Source organism: Temnothorax longispinosus, chromosome 7 (assembly GCF_030848805.1).
Source record: "Temnothorax longispinosus isolate EJ_2023e chromosome 7, Tlon_JGU_v1, whole genome shotgun sequence".
NCBI lineage: Eukaryota > Metazoa > Arthropoda > Insecta > Hymenoptera > Formicidae > Temnothorax > Temnothorax longispinosus.
In genome coordinates, this window is record NC_092364.1 from 22,518,317 (window position 1) to 22,534,617 (window position 16,301).

At 38.2% G+C, this 16,301-nt stretch overlaps 5 protein-coding genes and 1 non-coding gene across 12 annotated transcripts; 5 read left to right on the plus strand and 1 right to left on the minus strand.

Moving 5' to 3' along the window:
* Nucleotides 1-76: 76 nt before the first annotated feature.
* Nucleotides 77-1,844, minus strand: Elm (calcineurin like EF-hand protein 1 elm). Its single transcript, XM_071782893.1, has 4 exons — nt 1,411-1,844; nt 984-1,247; nt 772-865; nt 77-634 (listed from the first exon to the last, which is right to left on the minus strand). Exons 1-4 carry the CDS (start codon nt 1,475-1,477, stop codon nt 490-492), a joined length of 570 nt encoding a protein of 189 aa, XP_071638994.1. The 5' UTR covers nt 1,478-1,844; the 3' UTR covers nt 77-489.
* A 141-nt stretch (nt 1,845-1,985) lies between these two features.
* On the plus strand, nt 1,986-6,588 carry Neos (nuclear receptor coactivator protein neosin). The gene is made up of 7 exons (XM_071782838.1): nt 1,986-2,134; nt 2,548-2,783; nt 2,994-3,852; nt 3,962-4,045; nt 4,138-4,337; nt 4,441-4,869; nt 5,231-6,588. Exons 2-7 carry the CDS (start codon nt 2,549-2,551, stop codon nt 5,437-5,439), a joined length of 2,016 nt encoding a protein of 671 aa, XP_071638939.1. The 5' UTR covers nt 1,986-2,134; nt 2,548; the 3' UTR covers nt 5,440-6,588.
* A 623-nt stretch (nt 6,589-7,211) lies between these two features.
* Nucleotides 7,212-8,850, plus strand: LOC139815747 (THUMP domain-containing protein 1 homolog). 2 transcript variants are annotated; one of them, XM_071782874.1, is made up of 5 exons: nt 7,212-7,560; nt 7,665-7,829; nt 7,928-8,172; nt 8,241-8,475; nt 8,580-8,850. In XM_071782874.1, exons 1-5 carry the CDS (start codon nt 7,366-7,368, stop codon nt 8,652-8,654), a joined length of 915 nt encoding a protein of 304 aa, XP_071638975.1. In that variant the 5' UTR covers nt 7,212-7,365; the 3' UTR covers nt 8,655-8,850. The 2 variants fall into 2 exon arrangements, with proteins under 2 accessions (XP_071638975.1, XP_071638976.1); XM_071782875.1 differs by having other exon boundaries at nt 7,213-7,560; nt 8,256-8,475.
* A 307-nt stretch (nt 8,851-9,157) lies between these two features.
* Trnaq-cug (transfer RNA glutamine (anticodon CUG)) lies at nt 9,158-9,229 on the plus strand. The gene has a single exon. It is a non-coding gene; the product is annotated as a tRNA-Gln (tRNA).
* An 872-nt stretch (nt 9,230-10,101) lies between these two features.
* Nucleotides 10,102-12,013, plus strand: LOC139815782 (uncharacterized). 3 transcript variants are annotated; one of them, XM_071782945.1, is made up of 6 exons: nt 10,102-10,529; nt 10,592-10,703; nt 10,835-10,956; nt 11,064-11,339; nt 11,412-11,679; nt 11,778-12,013. In XM_071782945.1, the coding sequence occupies exons 2-6, from the start codon at nt 10,657-10,659 to the stop codon at nt 11,857-11,859; spliced, it is 795 nt and encodes a 264-aa protein (XP_071639046.1). In that variant the 5' UTR covers nt 10,102-10,529; nt 10,592-10,656; the 3' UTR covers nt 11,860-12,013. The 3 variants fall into 3 exon arrangements, with proteins under 3 accessions (XP_071639046.1, XP_071639043.1, XP_071639044.1); XM_071782943.1 differs by having other exon boundaries at nt 10,196-10,212; nt 10,310-10,703; XM_071782942.1 differs by having other exon boundaries at nt 10,103-10,703.
* Nucleotides 12,014-12,406: 393 nt separating this feature from the next.
* Nucleotides 12,407-15,538, plus strand: Rpn6 (regulatory particle non-ATPase 6). 4 transcript variants are annotated; one of them, XM_071782940.1, is made up of 5 exons: nt 12,407-12,558; nt 12,829-13,243; nt 13,700-14,094; nt 14,194-14,518; nt 14,957-15,538. In XM_071782940.1, exons 2-5 carry the CDS (start codon nt 12,923-12,925, stop codon nt 15,185-15,187), a joined length of 1,272 nt encoding a protein of 423 aa, XP_071639041.1. In that variant the 5' UTR covers nt 12,407-12,558; nt 12,829-12,922; the 3' UTR covers nt 15,188-15,538. The 4 variants fall into 4 exon arrangements, with proteins under 4 accessions (XP_071639041.1, XP_071639042.1, XP_071639039.1 ...); XM_071782941.1 differs by having other exon boundaries at nt 12,431-12,551; XM_071782938.1 differs by having other exon boundaries at nt 12,474-12,721.
* The last annotated feature ends 763 nt before the right edge of the window (nt 15,539-16,301 follow it).

Genomic DNA, 16,301 nt, shown 5'->3' on the forward strand with positions numbered 1-16,301 from the left:
TGATATAGATTTTAACAATACGAAGTACGCACGTAAAGTTTAGAAGAGAGACTTTCAAAGAAGATAAGAAATGATATATTTTTTAATTTGCTTTTTTTAATTTCCCTAAAATACATTTTTTCATGTTTTGCGTACAGTTAAATCAAAATTATAGTTGATTCTGTTTTCTTTTTGTTTATACTTAATAATGTATACTATACACACATCATATATATACACACACGCACACATTCATTTACAATTCTTTTTCAACTCGTAGTACGTCTTGCGTAAAAATCCAAGATTTATATTATACATATTATTTTATATAAATCTTGCCATCTCAATACTTTTACCTCGCGTACTACGTATACATGATTTGCTTACATATGGATGTTTATATATACACACGCTCTTGTAGGTACGTGTAAAAATTTTCAACACACGAACCCAACACACCTACATATAACGTCTATATTATATTATATTTTATATAAATCAGTAATCAATTTAACTGAGAAATCTTATGGACATTTTCTGCTCAACATCCGTACGTTCTAGTGCTTTGCAAAATTCTTCAAACGATATCATACCATCACCATTTTCATCAGCCTCGACTATGGTCCGTTCCGCAATGCTGGTTAGCTGTTCTTCACTAAAATTAATACATGCTTCGTAAATTGACAACGTATGTCGAGTGTTTGTCTACGTATAGGAAAGAGATGTATATAGAGTATAGGAATGTCCGTGTGTCCGTGATGCATCAACAGTTGTAAAAAAATTACGTCTTACCTGATATTGGCACCAACCATCATATGCAAAATAGCAAGTAGTTCATCTTTCGATATCAGATCGTCGTTATCCAAATCATACATTTTAAATGCAACTGAAAGCAAAAATTTTAATATCAAGATTTTTAATATATTTCATAAATTTTATCATCATCTCTTGATTATAACATTGATCATAGTATGTTACTTGATCATATAATCGTCAATATTTACATCTCAACTTTTGCTGCCTTGAATTTAATCGATTGGGACTATTTTTCTTGATAGGTCTAAAACGGGCCAGGACCTGCATAAACTGCAGGAAATTCACTCGGTCGTTCCCACTTTCTTCAAAGAAAGCGTTTACTATTCTTTCGCCAAGAGGATTTATCGCCAATTCTGGGATCCTAAGGAAATCTTCTCGACTGAGTGTGCCGCAATCCCCCCGATCCAAACTGGTAAAGCGGCTGTATAAACGTTCGATTTGGTTTGGTGTGACTGTATAATAGAGAGAAGGTAACACGATATTATTAAAATTATTCGCCTCATTAAGTCATTAAAAATTATTTAGGCAGTTTGCGTAGCTGATCGCAAAATAACGTGATTCCGTGTCAGACTACGTAATTCGTATGGAATGAATAGACAATATGAGGATACTTGCAACCAGTGGCATTCTGTATCTGCGCTATCTCATCCTCGCGTAGAAGAAGACTCGACCTGTTACCCATTCTGTCGTGACAAGTGAAATTTAAATTCGGGCTTATCCGGTTTATCTGATGGTGAAACACACCGCGCGAATACTATTTACATAGCACACGGAAAAATGCAGGCGTGGCGAACCAGGTCAATCATATGACCGCTGATGACGGCCAACAGACAGACCACTGACCAGGACAGACCTCGAACGGCTCGAACTTTGGACTTGGACCAACTTGGACAACGGACGGGATCATGTATCGGCAAACTTTGCTAGTTTGCTGTTGGTCGTTGAGCACGGAGCGAGAAATAATTCATGGAATATGATCCGTGCGACGGCGAAATACTCTGGACAAACAAACAATAAACATACGGACAAATCGACAAATGACCGACGGAGCACGACGGAGGACGGAGTTCGTAGTATATCCCTAGAAAATAAATCCTCTAGATTTCCTCCTACGCGCGGAATAAAACATCCCATAAGTTTCTTTTGTTTGTCAACTCGTGGCGCTCGTGGCGTCGTGGGGCGTAAGAGTTGGTAGCGCTGATTCGTTTCAGGTTTCAGCAAGATGGCTCTGTTGTGATTGTGATTCGCGACTCGCACCGAGCAACGATATTTTCCAAAACATACAAATAGTAGCTGACGAAGATTCTTATGGTGATTGATTTTCGTGAAAAAACCTAAAGTAAGTGATTTTAGTAGCGATGTATAATTCTTCGTCGCAACGACTTTTTATACAAATTTTATACAAATACAACTCGCGTAAACGTTAGTTTACGAATGTCAGATGTTGTGATCAAGTTGATATAATGTTTTGACGTGGGGTATCACAGATGATACCTGACGACACTGGCTACGGTCAATGCTTTGGAGCGTTCTTCTTCTCTTTCTTTCTTCATTGAAAGAAAAGAGAAGAGGACGGCTTCGAAGCATTTGTAGCGTCAGTCGTCACGTTGACCGTAGCCACTGACGTTACACGTATCGCGCGACGAGTTGTCATTTTACATGCCAGGGATCTGCTTCGACTTCGATTCTTCTGGAGAGTTTATCGATAACTCTACAATGATCTTTTGTTTGTTTGTATATATATAAAATCAGGATGAGCGCCAGACTTCTGAAAGATCCCGCTACTGCGTCCAGCCGTATATTTGTAGGTCATTTACAAACTGACGATGTTACAAAGTTAGAGCTGGAGGAGCATTTCGCCAAATATGGCACTGTTATAGCGTCGATAACAAACAGAGGCTTTGGATTTGTGCAGTTTGAAGATGAGCAGTCTGCGCAGAAAGCTATTCAAAATGAAAATGGTGCAATGTTTAAAGGCAGGCGTATAGGTAACGTACATACAAGTGCAGCTATAGGCACGCTTGCGTGCGATACTTTTTCTCATAATGTTGATTTTTTTCCTTCTTTTATTTAAACAAAAATCTCTTGTTCAAATGTTCAATATTCTTCATCATTGGAAGAGAGAGAGAGAGAGAGAAGATGCACACACAAAGAGAGATGTTTCAATCTTTTAATTTTTTTAAAATTCCACGTTATAGATGTTAGACCAGCGAAGAAAGATGTTCAATCTAGCGGTGGAAATGCAGGAAATTTAAATGCGAAACAAATGGGTGGATCAAATAATCAATTTACGTCCATGAATAATCAATTTAGTAACGCAAATGACGCGTTTGGTATGAATAAACCAACGTATGCCGGCGGGATGAATCAGAATTTTGGGAACGACAGTACCTTTGGCAACAACCAAAAAGACTCAAACGCTCAAGCTAGGAGCGGTGGAATCAACTTTGACGATGGAAATCAGGCTGGAAGTACGGATGTTGAACAATTTAATGCGAAACATAACAATAATAATAATAATGGAAATGATCATTTTAATAATCCCACGCAAAATCGTGGAAACAATCAATTTAATATGAATAATCCGAATCGTGGAAACGATCAGTTTCTTTCTGGTCATGGCAATCAAAATAGAGGCAACAACACGCAATTTGGAAATAACCAAATGGGAAATCAGACGAGGCCTGGAGGAGTTGCAGGAAATCGTAATCAAGCTATCGCGGGCAGCACGCAAAACCAAAATGCCGGTGGTGTTGCGATGGGCCCTGCTGGCGGACCAGGTGTTCATAGAGCTCGCGGAACGAGAGGGGGAAAGAATAGAAATAAGAATAATCAGAACAATCCGAACAATCCAAACATGATTAATTTCAGAGATCGAAGTCCAATTAATAGGAATAATCGGATGGAAGATAAAACAAATACGAGAGACTGGGATCTCAAACAAGGAGATAGACTACGTAGCAACAATTTTGTCAGAGATTCATTTAACGACAGTGGAACGCGTTTCGATGATTTCAAAGCTTCTGGAACTCGAGGAGAGACGAGTGCGAGTTTCGGGTAAAGTATTGGACATTTTTGTAATACGTTCTCAAGTGTTTGTAAAAGTAATATTAAGCAAAGAGTGGCGATTCTAACGAGGTTTTATCGAGATCCGTTTATCTTACAGGAACACCAGTAGCTCGTCTGATTATCTTGCCATCGCAGCTGAGAAGAATGACTGTGAAATTATCGTCGTTAATAAAGCGTTAACGTAAACTATCGATTCTCTTATAAAATTATAACTTGACAAACATCAAGTTGCCGTTGAGTTTCATATAACATATTGTTTAATTAAATATGCAGGAAATATGCGGAAGATATCGAATTACGCTTGAAGCAAATCGGTTTAATGGTAGATTTGCTGTTTCCAAATGAAGACGTTCCTTTAGGTCGTGTTTTGGGAAATATAGCAAGTCGTGGCTGCTTGTATGCCGTGGTCGTTACACCCATCAACCATGAGCACCATTCCTTGACACTGAATATTTTACATGGTTTGCCACAAGGTAGGTGGTTTCACGACGTGTAATATTAAACGTCAGTATATACCTGCACCTGCGCACAATATATGATGATAGTTACGTGGTATTGTCGTGTTATATGTTGTAGAACACAGAAACATGCCTGTTGAAGATGCTATAAATTTGATTTCACGAGATTTCGCGAATTATAAAGCTGGTGGCCGCTCGGTTCCTTTGAATACCCCTCTTGCAAACGAGCGCCATCCGGATGCTATACAAGTTCTCCTTAATATGCTGGCTGACAATCATCAGCTCACAGTTCTGCAATACGATCGCGTCATAAAGTACCTCGACATGAAACGCGAGGAACAAGTACAAGTTGAATTGGGCGATGCAAAAGATTTGCCGGTAAAAACACCGCTCGCGCCAGTCAACGATCCGAAACAGGCCGAATTACAGACGAGAATATTGAATATCCTAAATAACAGTAAGAGTGCCGCGACAGGGACGGAGCCCAGTCCAGTACCACCACCGACTTCAGCACCAGCCCCAGTCCCACCAGCTACGTGGGGAACAGGTGAAAATTACAAATCATACACGTGCCTTGATAAGAACGATTTCAACGTAACGTACATGTACTTGATCAACGTAATATTATAGTAATGGTTTTATATATCTTTTAAAATTAAAATTCTTTTAATTAAAATCTTGGACATTAAGTGTCATAGCTATACTTGATAAATACAACGTTGCAGCACTCTGCACTCGGCAAGCAATCTTGCGTGCACGTATATTTGAATATCAAATATGATTTTTTTTGTTTTGCTTAATATACATTGGAAAATTTGTTTACGCGCGTGTGCGTATAGGCCGTAGAGTACGTATGTAGCTTGTGAAACTATAAACTTGATAAATGTTTATTGTATAATGTCTGATAGCATCAAACGCGGTCACGTCATCCACGACAACCTCTTCTACAGGAGTTTCACCTTCGCCTCTCCTAAATGATCCGACAGTTCAGAAAGCTCTCGACAGTCTCTTGCAAGGTAATCTATTGAAAAACATTGGCGATCAACAACCATCACCTGCGACAACAACTGGGGCGCCATTGTTCGCTGCTTTCTCCAATATCGGTAGTAGATTTTAACCGCCACGTGTATTCTATTACATAATCTTATGAGTTTTGGAATTCTTCGTACTTGGCCCGATTTTATTCCGTACTAAACATATACACGCGCGCGCGAAAACGCAGTCAGCGAAAAGGAGACGTAGAAACTTGAGCATTGCAAACATGATAAATATTTTAGTACATTGTATATTAATCGTGTAAAATGGTAAATTCAAGTCGAGTTTATATCAATTCTAAAAGCACGACACGTATTATTCAAATATTCACCGTACTGTTACTGCCTATATGTATGGTATATAGTATATATCGTTGATAATATACTTGTCTCTAAATAGCTATGCGTTTAAAACTACATATGCTTTGATACACAACATTGCATATAATTTACCAGAAATATACTTGATACGTTTTTGATTCTGCATAGCGCACAAATGCTTGAATATTAGGTACGACACACATACACATCTAAAATACCCGTATTTGAAACAAAACTAATCTTACTTTTCCGTATTATATATGTTTTTATGTAAAAATCAGTTTTTATACAACTTATAGAATGATAAATGTTAGAATGACAAATATGCAGTATAATTAAAGATACACCCTCTTCTTCGTGTATAAAAATCATTTTAACTTTCATGTTCCTACACTACGGAGTATTCTAACGTTATCCATAATACGTGGTTCACCGGACAGAAATTACAATAATATAAATAAATGATATTGTTAGGTATGTTGTAGTAACTAACGTTTACGTGTTTTTTTAAATTCTTTTTTAGTTCGTACTAAAAGTTACAAAAGTTTGTATTTGCATAAAATTTTTTATAAATTGATAATATATATAGATTTCTTCAAGTAGACGTAGATAGGTCGATAGATATATATTTTAGGCTTTATTAACATTACTTGGCTCTATATAGTGAGTAAATTTATATGTTTGAAGTAAGAATGTGTCTGGTGTCATTAGCTATTAATTAACGCTTCAATTATGTAATATATCTAAAATATATTGTGTCTAAAGAATCATCGTACGTGTATCGCGTGTAATGAATTTTTTTGTATTTCTAGTGTATTCCCATATGTGATACACATGAATATATGTAAGATTTATTAACCTCACACACAATACAAAGTTTATATATAATACATAATAAATAATTAAATGTACGTATAAATTTCATATTACCTTTTATTAAATTACGTTATGTTGTGTTTATGAGTCAAAAAAATAATAATTTTTTCGTGTAATCTTAGTATGTACACATACTTGACCTTGTATATTTTTAACGATTTAAACTTTCGTATCTTGAATGTTAGTCGCATGGATATTTCAATATCCAATAGGAGAACATGCTTTCTAGGGAATTTTAACTTCTTTTCTAGTCTCTATACATTCTCATCAGTCTCTAGCTGTTGTGATGGAATAATGGGAACTTTCAGAATATCGGACGTCAAGCACAGTTTTAATGGGCGCGTTCAGCAGACCAAGCCGCTCAGTAGCAGTCGAACGTGCGTGGCTCTTAGGCTGAGTTTCCACTGAGCGCGTCACGCGTCGCGTCGTCACAAGTTAACCAATCCAAACATCCCATTTCATTACATTCTTGTGACGGAATCGAAATGGGATGTTTTGATTGGATGACGCGACGCGTGACGCGCTCAGTGGAAACTCAGCCTTACTTTTAGAACCAACCAATCAACAAAGAGTGTTGATATAAGACGAACTCAACAGTTGTGTCTGCTAAACGCGCCCAATCTTTACCCCATCCTTACATCTATGTTCTTTATATTACCAGACACCTTCTCCAATCGATACGCGAAAGAGATGAGAGATGAGTGGAAGAAATGCTTGATATATGTAGATATTTTTTTTTTGTTCCACGTTAGAACATAAAAATTAAAGAATTAGAAGAAAAACACGTTATAAATACAGACAAACAGTGCGCAATGAATACACGAAAAAGAAAGAACAGATATGTCGCGAATCGTCACGATTATAAGAAACGTAAACACGTTGCGCTGGAACCCGGGATGACGGGTTTCCTATGCACGTGCAACGTATACGAAAGAGGCTGCATTACTGATGCCTACAGATTACTCAATCTGTTTGCGGATGAAAAATCTGCATCAGACATAAATAAGGTAGGTTGGATGCGCGTAGACGCGGAAAACAGTATACAGGATATTTGCAAGCATTTGCCGGTTTATGACAAATGTACGTGCATATATTCTTTTATTATTTTAAGGAATCTGAAACGTCACGAAGCACACGAAACACACTCGTGGATGAGGAAGGTGAAAAATCTTTAGAGGATACCGACGAAGATGAAGATGTGTCGACAGCTCTAGAGAAAGAAATCACGGAGCTCAGAACAGAGAGTGAGCGGCCGTTGCCTTCTCGAAAATTTCAAGTATATTTGTGTCCGACGTGTTGGATTAATATTGGCGTAGTAAACTTATTTCCTTTGAGTAAACATTTACATTTACCGTGTGTCCGTGTTTTCCATAGGTAGTGGATACAGGTGTTAAAAACATGATTTTTATAGCGAGTACCTTACCAAATCCATTAGAGTTGGTTACCAAAATTGTCTCCAAGTTGGACACAACTAAAGAACAATGTACCAGATACTTGTTGAGATTACTTCCAATTGAAGTTGTATGCAAAGCATATATGGACAATATAAAGGCGAGAGCGAGTGATGTATTTGAAAAGTATTTTGCCCAAGAACCCAAGACATTCAGCATTGTATTCAAGTAAGTTAACAGGTTGTTTTTTACTCAACTCTAAGCAAGTTGGTAATCTTTGTACGTTATTTAAAAAGGTACGAATGTTCTAGTCGACGCAGCAATAACAGCATTAAAAGGGATGAGATTATCGAGGATTTGGCAGAAATAATACTAAGGAAAAATCCGGGTAATAAAGCAGATTTGAAAAATCCAGACATAGCTGTGATTGTTGAAGCGATACGTGGGATTTGCTTACTTTCTATCGCTCCCAATTACTACAAATTTAAAAAATATAATCTTGTCGAAATATGCAAGAGTACAAAGATCAAGGTATTACTATCTATATTTCAATATCAATGATGCGTATACGTGTTGTTACGAAATCTAATATTTCCAAAATGTATTGATAAAAAATTTCCCACTCAACTCCCAAGGAACAAGTAGCAGAGTGTGCGAGTGAAGAAAAGTCGGGAGATAATAATCATAAAGATTCAGATACAACTACGTAAACTACAAAGAAACGAGCCAAGTATACTGCTAATCATAAAAATTTGGATACACAACGTGAAGAAAAAGAACACAAGTCAACCAAGCTCCATGCTTCAGATAGATTTGTTTGTAATATATAAAATATTTATACATAGTGACTATTTTATATTTTGTAAAGATACGCAAACTATAAATAAATGTCGCATAGAACGCACATACGATGTGAAATAATTTTATACGTTTTTGTTAATAGTTAATACCTTTATTTGAATCGTTAGTAACATATAATTTTAATACGTATTAATACGTTCATGAAATATTGTATTAAACTAGTGATATCGTATATGAAAACGTTTATGTAGTGTAAAATTATACACGTACACGTTAGAGCATAAAAATATTTTATCATAAAAATGTGTAGGGAAAAAACTTGATTTAATTATGAAAAGCGAGGTATTTATTTTTATAGATATATATTGTTAGATTTATAGTAATATCAAGTACAAAGAACGTCTAACAACAAGGTCCCATGGTGTAATGGTTAGCACTCTGGACTCTGAATCCAGCGATCCGAGTTCAAATCTCGGTGGGACCTATTATTATTTTTTTTTATAACCTGTATATTTTTTTCAATTTTTTGTAGATGATAAAATGTAAAATGTCGTATTCAACATATTATCGTTATTATATATTTTTTAATTCAACTAAAGGCCATTGCACGTAACAAAGTTTTAGTCGTAATCGTAAGGCCATAAGAAAATAGACCAATCACACTCGATTATTCTTCGAGCGCGAGGAGAATAATCAACTGTGATTGGTTTATTTTCTTACGGCCTTACGATTACGGCTAAATCTTTGTTACGTGCAATGGCCTTAATGCACAACGATTGAGAGAACGCACGTCTTTTCAGTGCCACTCTTTCTAGTGCCATATCATTGATGCTATAAGGGTTGATTTATAATAGCCGTAACCGTTGATTTAAGCCGTAATCTTTAAGAAATTGACCAATCACAGTCGAATGTGAGAAGAATAATCGACTGTGATTGGTCAATTTCTTAAAGATTACGGCTTAAATCAACGGTTACGGCTATTATAAACCAGCCCTAAGGCGCACAAAGGTCGTGGCAGTGGCACATAAAAAAACCTTTACGTAAACGCAAGAAGTAATGAAATCACGTGGATTCGCTACCGCTTGTACATATGTACGTAAAGTTCTTGACTGTGATTGGCTGATTTGCTTCCAGATGCCTATCCAGATTTGCACAAGTGCATAAGCATATGCACAAGGAAATGGCGTGGTTCATTTTCTTATGCATAGTATATGGACTACGTAATTTTCTTATGCTTTTTCAGCCTACTGGCAGTGAATATCGGAACATTCGGAACGCAGCCTGGGGATAGGCCCTAAAGTTGCCTTCACAGCTGTTCTGAAATTAAGCACTTCCGTCACAGTACACTGATGTGCTTCCGGTTGACTTTTATACATATCGCATCGTATCTATAGTTATTCTTATATTGTGACTTATTGTGTACTATACATGCATGTAGCTAAAAAATCTAAAACAATATTTCTCGTGGTTAATTTTAATATTGTATAACGTATTTTTTTTAGTTTTATTCTCACATGGGATCTTGTTCTTTTATACATATATTAAAGACTTTTGATATTTTTAGGCACAACTATGAGATACAATTTAGAGTTATGCATGAATAATATTTAAATATGACGCATTCTCCTCTACCACGGGGACAAAGCTGGCTGCGTATTGTCCTCAATGTTCTCTGTGAAAAGAGGCAGGAGCCAAGATAAATAAAGAAGAAGAAGAAGAATTAAGAGACGTGAGACATCACGGCGAGTATATAGACGTGTCAACAAGTCGAAAGGAAGAAAAAAGTAAAATAAATAGAAGAACGAAACGAAAAGTAGAAAACTTGATACGAACACACTTGTCACAGGTGCCTGTAGAAATCCAAGTCGAGTATCCCGCGACAGTAGGTCTGTAGCAGCGAACGAGCAAACGATGCAGGAAGAGCGAAAAAACACTCCAAAATTAGGAACGATTCGAAAGTATATAAAATTATTATTTTACTGTAAAGTTTACATACATATCGTTCACGTAGAAATGTCGTTCAATAAAAAAGTTTTATATGGTGTGAAACTTGATGTATCTTGGTAAAACACAATGTATATTTTTATAGAGTTCGCACGGCAAGTACGCCAGAGACCAGGCGAGGAAATGTGTTGGATTTCAATGTTTCAAGAATAGGTTTTCGTAACAGAACAACCATGATGCCAAGTGACATCGCACAGTTACAGATGAGTAAGAGCTTTATCAGAATCTTTTCTGCCAAGTTTCTTCCGCGTGACCGCGCTTTCGTTGCTGTCATATCACTCTTAATCTTAATACTGTTGCGTTATTCATAAAAGTATCAAAAAAGAAGGCAGACACCGAATCCAAAGAAGTAGAGCTTGGACTTCTTTATGACGAATATTTACAAACTATAATGATGGATCTCATAATGAAGAAGAAGACTGAAGAGAAAAAGCGTCTGATGGTCGAGCAATTAGCTACCGTGGCGAAAGAGATTGACCGAGATACGCAAAAATTGATGAAAATTAAAGCAAGGGAACGCGATATAATAAATTTAAGTTTAGCACAAAAAGAGGCAGACGCTCAACTGATTGCAGTGACGAGATGCACCGGTAAGATTTAAACTACGTAAAATGATTAAAACTATTTGTTGTTCACATTTATATTTATTTATTCTTCTACAGGAGACAAAACATTTAAAATTGTAAAAGATATGTCGTCCAAGTTGCACGCTCTCTTGGAACCCTTGGACGTATTGCGATGTAATGGGATAATACTTCCTGAAACGCAGGATGAATGGAAAGAGACTCGGGAAATATTAATAAAATGTTCAAATGCTTTAAAAAATATCGAAAATTTAATTGGATTGAAAGGCGAAACGTATTGTGCCGTTGATGCTGGATTAAAGGATTTTGCTGAAACATACAACGAGATAAAAGATGTTCAAAAAAAGTGTGTTGCAAAAATTATTTTTATCTTTTCCAACTTGATTTTAATTAATACGTATTACGCGTACGACTATATTGCATATGTATCTGTATTTTTTACAGATTGGAAGAAGCACTGTGTAATTTACAAGTATTGATACTGAAGAATGCTTCACTTTCATTGGTATGCAATGAAAGTGGATAGATTGAGACGTCTTTGAATATTGAACTGGGAAAAAAAGTATTGCATACAAAACACAAAATTCACGTACGGAGCTTTATTGTACGGGTGCTGCATAAAATGCACCATATGCTTAAATTCAGTTGAATAAAATTTATTTTATATTTTTGCAAAGTTACGTCCAAGTTGATTTCTTTCTACCGAGTGAGAGAGAGAGAGAGACACGTAGATTTTTATTATGATAAAATCTTGAATTTTTACTAAGAGTAAACGACAATTTTATATGTGAAATTTTATATACTTTTTAAAATTTAGTACTCAAACATGCTATAGCCACGTATTTATTTTTTAGATGCACGCGATACCCAATAAGAGAGAATTTGTTTTTTTTTTAATGATTTTCAGAAAACGATTTTTCTCTCTCTTTCTCTCATTGGGGATCGCGTGTGTGTGTTCCGAAAGCACGCGGAAGAAAAGCGTCCATATCTTTTTGTCCAGTTTACATCTAGTGATCTAGGTGTCGTTTTTGTTATTTGACATTTTGACACGCTGCGTCGTGGGGCGCAAACTCGCAAAGGCGGAGCGGAGGGCGGAGGGCGAAAGGTGTAAAACGGTCCACGGAGGTTGGCTTGACTCACGTAGCCAGCATGACACGAGTTTTGCGGTCTCGCGGGGTCGGGAATCTGTGACGAGCCTGACGAGCTGTGACGAGCGCGGTGAGGAGTGAGTAGTGACAACCTGGAAAGCGCGAGCGGAGGAACTGCCGAGCGCGAGTGAACGTACACGCGAGAGAGAGAGAGAGAGAGAGTGTGTGAGATCACCCTGATCACAGCTCGAGCTCACAGCCACGCGCAACGTAGACGTAGGCCACTTCACACGGTACACGGTACACACGCGAGAGCCGTCAGCCGTGAGCCGTCAGCCGAGAGATCGCGAGTCCTTGCTGCGTGGCACGTTTCGATACCCGCGACATACTCCTTTTTTTCCTTGCAGCCGCGTCAGCGAGCCAAGTGCGCGAGCGGAAACGTACGCCGTCGAGGAGATTAGCGTTTCTACGCGTGGAAGCGGCGCCAATCGCTCTCTCGAGATGGCCGGTGCGATGTTGTTTGAGCGGGCTCAGGCTGTTTCGGTGACAAACCGCAGCGAGGGTATCTCGTTGCTCAACGAGATCGTCTCGGACCCGAGTATCGGCGTTGCCGACGATGACGAGGACAACATCCGTGTCAAAGAGCAGGGTATCCTGCACCTGGGTGAGCTCTACAAGAAAGAAGGCAAGGCGAAAGAACTGGCCGAGTTGATCAAAGCCACCAGGCCGTTCCTCAGTCTCATTAGTAAAGCGAAGGCCGCCAAGCTCGTGCGGTCCTTGGTTGACTTCTTCCTGGATCTGGAGGCTGGTATCGGCATCGAGGTACGTACAAGAGTTGGGGACATGGTTGGACATGTACGTGAGAGACGAGGCGTAGGTTATGCTATGACACTTGGCTTCTGACCGCGGCGGCGCGGCGTGTCTTGACAACGTGGATATTTATCAAGATACTCGATACACTTTCGTCATACAATAAAATATATATGTCAAACTTGAAAATGATGAAATAACGCAAGACGATGCAGTTGACGTTTAACGTTTGTTCTATATTTATAGTTTTGATGTGTGCCGTCTTGCGTGGTCTTTGTTCTTAATCCGTCAAGTAGAACGACAACTCGAGATATTTTATTCTTTTTGGCTGGTTACAGACAAAAGCTAGCTTTTTAGCCAACACATGGGTAAAAAGCTCTGGTTGTTAGTTAAAAGATAAAACGCGCGATGTACATGTGCGTTATCCACTTTAAAGAATCTTTTCATTTATATATGTTATATATGTAGGTGCAATTGTGTAAAGAATGCATAGAATGGGCAAAGGAGGAACGCAGAACATTTCTAAGGCAATCGTTGGAAGCCCGCTTAATAGCCCTTTACTTTGATACGGGTATGTTCAGCGAAGCATTGCAATTGGGATCCGCTCTCCTCAAAGAACTGAAAAAACTGGATGACAAACAGCTATTAGTAGAGGTTCAATTATTAGAGAGCAAGACATATCACGCATTGAGTAATTTAGCAAAAGCGAGAGCGGCGCTTACCAGCGCCAGGACGACTGCCAACGCGATTTACTGTCCACCTAAAATGCAAGCGGCTCTGGATCTGCAATCGGGAATACTACACGCTGCGGACGAACGAGACTTCAAGACTGCTTACTCTTACTTTTACGAAGCTTTCGAAGGGTACTGTGCACGCAGGAACAAAAAATATCTGGATACCATATAGTCTTTTTTTTTTTTTTTTTTTGCAAAATATATTCCATCTTTATCTTCTATTTTTAGGTATGACAGTGTTGAAAGTCCCAAGGCGTTAACGGCGCTCAAATACATGTTACTGTCCAAGATCATGTTGCGGACGCCGGAAGATGTTCAGGCCATCATGTCTGGCAAATTGGCGGTGAAATACGCGGGACTGGATTTAGATGCGATGCGTGCAGTAGCCGAAGCCAGTCATCGACGATCGCTAGCGGATTTTCAAAAGGCGGTTAAGCAATTCCGACAGGAGTTGGAAGACGACGTAATTGTACGCGCACATCTCGGTTCTCTCTATGACGCTATGCTGGAGCAAAATTTATGCCGTTTAGTTGAACCTTATTCACGAGTCCAGGTATGGATCGCGTCACATGGCTATATATCGGAACTTGAACATTTCTTTTTAGTTGTAAATTATTTGACCACGTGAATTCTTCTCGAGAAAAATAGACAAATATGTAAAAGAAAAGATGTACGTATGTTTACGCACAGACGGTACGCACTTGTGTGACGTACCGACGAAAATTAATGGAATGTACGATGGCAACGCGCGCGCGCTTAGTACTTGGTACTTGGTACTTGGCTTTTTAAAATTTACTCGAGTATGCGACGGGAAATTCGAACAACCATTCCACGTGCCACCATGTTCAAACCTGAAATGAAACCTGAGAAGAAATCAGTTGATCATATTGAATTATTGAAGGAAACGTGATCTGAATACAAGTTGTGCTCAAGTTCTGAATAATATTTAGCATCATGATTCTTGCTTTCTTACACCGTGGTTTTTCCGAAGGTGAGTCACATCGCTTCGTGCATATCTCTGCCACTGGCGCAAGTAGAAAAGAAACTGTCGCAGATGATTTTGGATAAGAAGCTGCGAGGGGTTCTCGACCAAGGAGAAGGTGTTTTAATCGTTTTCGAAGATACCCCACGCGACAAGACCTACGAAATCGCATTAGACACGATACACAGCATGGGAAAAGTCGTCGATACACTTTACCAGAAAGCCAAGAAACTCACCTAGCCCTATTTAATATGTATTTATACAAGAAAAAATCTATCGCAATTATTGTAACCATTAATAATTAGTTACTCTCATTAAATACTGTCGATTAACTGTATTTTTCTCGTACGTAACGTGAATGGCGTGCGAACAACAAGTGCTCATTTACCACGACGTTCGTATAGGATCGCTTTTATCAATTGTAGGAATTGTTTAAAGAAGAGAGAGAGAGAGAGATTTGCTTGAGATCTAATCAACAAGCCCCCCTAATCCCACGTCTTAAAACGTACTTTTCGTAAATAATCAAGAAAGTGAAGAAAGATGTCATATAATAATACCGAGAAACATCAAATATAACAAAAAGAAACAAGATGACGTATTCATTCACTTATTTACTTCATCGCCCTGTATGTACAAGTAATCAAGTATACCGTTTGTAAAAAGAGTTTTTATGTCGATACGTAAAGTGTTTTAAAGTCGCGATCGAGACACTAATCTCTAATTTAAATTTTTGAGTTACTAGACATTTCACTTTTGTCTTTTCGAATATTTGAATTCACAGAGATTATAAATATTATCAGTTGGCAAGACTGCCATTGTCACACGCACGAAGGTTCCAATGTTAAAGATGGGCTGATAGGCGAATGTTCTCCGAGATCTCGGAGACACAAGGCAGGACAAGGCTAAAGAACTGTGTCCAAGTTTCGATTTAAGCCAATAAACTTGCAGCTCTTACAGAAAAGTAGCAGTTTCATTGGCTTAAGCCCGGTGTCCACGATGCTAGAACTGCGTCCGAGTTTCGGTTTAAGCCAATCAACTTGCAGCTCTTACAGAATAGCAGCAGTTTCATTGGCTTAAACTACATAGGTGCTATTCCGAACGCAGCCTTAGGCCCAGTTCAACAGTGGCCAGTTAGCTTAACTAGTAGTTAACTCTCACTCTCCGTCTCTATCTAACCTTTGAGTTAAAAAGAGACAGAGAGTGAGAGTTAACTACTAGTTAAGCTAACTGGCCACTGTTGAACTGGGCCTTAGTTAACTAAATTCTATAGTTTACGTCACGTATGTACATACACTATAGCATTTTAGTTAACTAATGCCCGATCTACAATAGCTGTAGTAAGCTCATAGTAAGC

What these genes read in the sequence shown, in the direction of transcription:
- Elm (XM_071782893.1), bottom strand. Translation starts at nt 1,477, where the DNA reads ATGGGTAACAGGTCGAGTCTTCTTCTACGCGAGGATGAGATAGCGCAG. An exon ending in GATACAGAATGCCACTGGTT is followed by an intron (nt 1,248 to 1,410) that starts GCAAGTATCCTC and finishes TCTATTATACAG; the next exon opens with TCACACCAAACCAAATCGAA. An exon ending in AAGGCAGCAAAAGTTGAGAT is followed by an intron (nt 866 to 983) that starts GTAAATATTGAC and finishes TTTTGCTTTCAG; the next exon opens with TTGCATTTAAAATGTATGAT.
- Neos (XM_071782838.1), top strand. Translation starts at nt 2,549, where the DNA reads ATGAGCGCCAGACTTCTGAAAGATCCCGCTACTGCGTCCAGCCGTATA. An exon ending in GTTTAAAGGCAGGCGTATAG is followed by an intron (nt 2,784 to 2,993) that starts GTAACGTACATA and finishes TCCACGTTATAG; the next exon opens with ATGTTAGACCAGCGAAGAAA. An exon ending in TTTACATGGTTTGCCACAAG is followed by an intron (nt 4,338 to 4,440) that starts GTAGGTGGTTTC and finishes TATATGTTGTAG; the next exon opens with AACACAGAAACATGCCTGTT.
- LOC139815747 (XM_071782874.1), top strand. Translation starts at nt 7,366, where the DNA reads ATGAATACACGAAAAAGAAAGAACAGATATGTCGCGAATCGTCACGAT. An exon ending in ACATTCAGCATTGTATTCAA is followed by an intron (nt 8,173 to 8,240) that starts GTAAGTTAACAG and finishes TTATTTAAAAAG; the next exon opens with GTACGAATGTTCTAGTCGAC. An exon ending in GCAAGAGTACAAAGATCAAG is followed by an intron (nt 8,476 to 8,579) that starts GTATTACTATCT and finishes TCAACTCCCAAG; the next exon opens with GAACAAGTAGCAGAGTGTGC.
- LOC139815782 (XM_071782945.1), top strand. Translation starts at nt 10,657, where the DNA reads ATGCAGGAAGAGCGAAAAAACACTCCAAAATTAGGAACGATTCGAAA. An exon ending in CATCGCACAGTTACAGATGA is followed by an intron (nt 10,957 to 11,063) that starts GTAAGAGCTTTA and finishes TATTCATAAAAG; the next exon opens with TATCAAAAAAGAAGGCAGAC. An exon ending in TGCAGTGACGAGATGCACCG is followed by an intron (nt 11,340 to 11,411) that starts GTAAGATTTAAA and finishes ATTCTTCTACAG; the next exon opens with GAGACAAAACATTTAAAATT.
- Rpn6 (XM_071782940.1), top strand. Translation starts at nt 12,923, where the DNA reads ATGGCCGGTGCGATGTTGTTTGAGCGGGCTCAGGCTGTTTCGGTGACA. An exon ending in TTTTACGAAGCTTTCGAAGG is followed by an intron (nt 14,095 to 14,193) that starts GTACTGTGCACG and finishes TTCTATTTTTAG; the next exon opens with GTATGACAGTGTTGAAAGTC. An exon ending in AACCTTATTCACGAGTCCAG is followed by an intron (nt 14,519 to 14,956) that starts GTATGGATCGCG and finishes GTTTTTCCGAAG; the next exon opens with GTGAGTCACATCGCTTCGTG.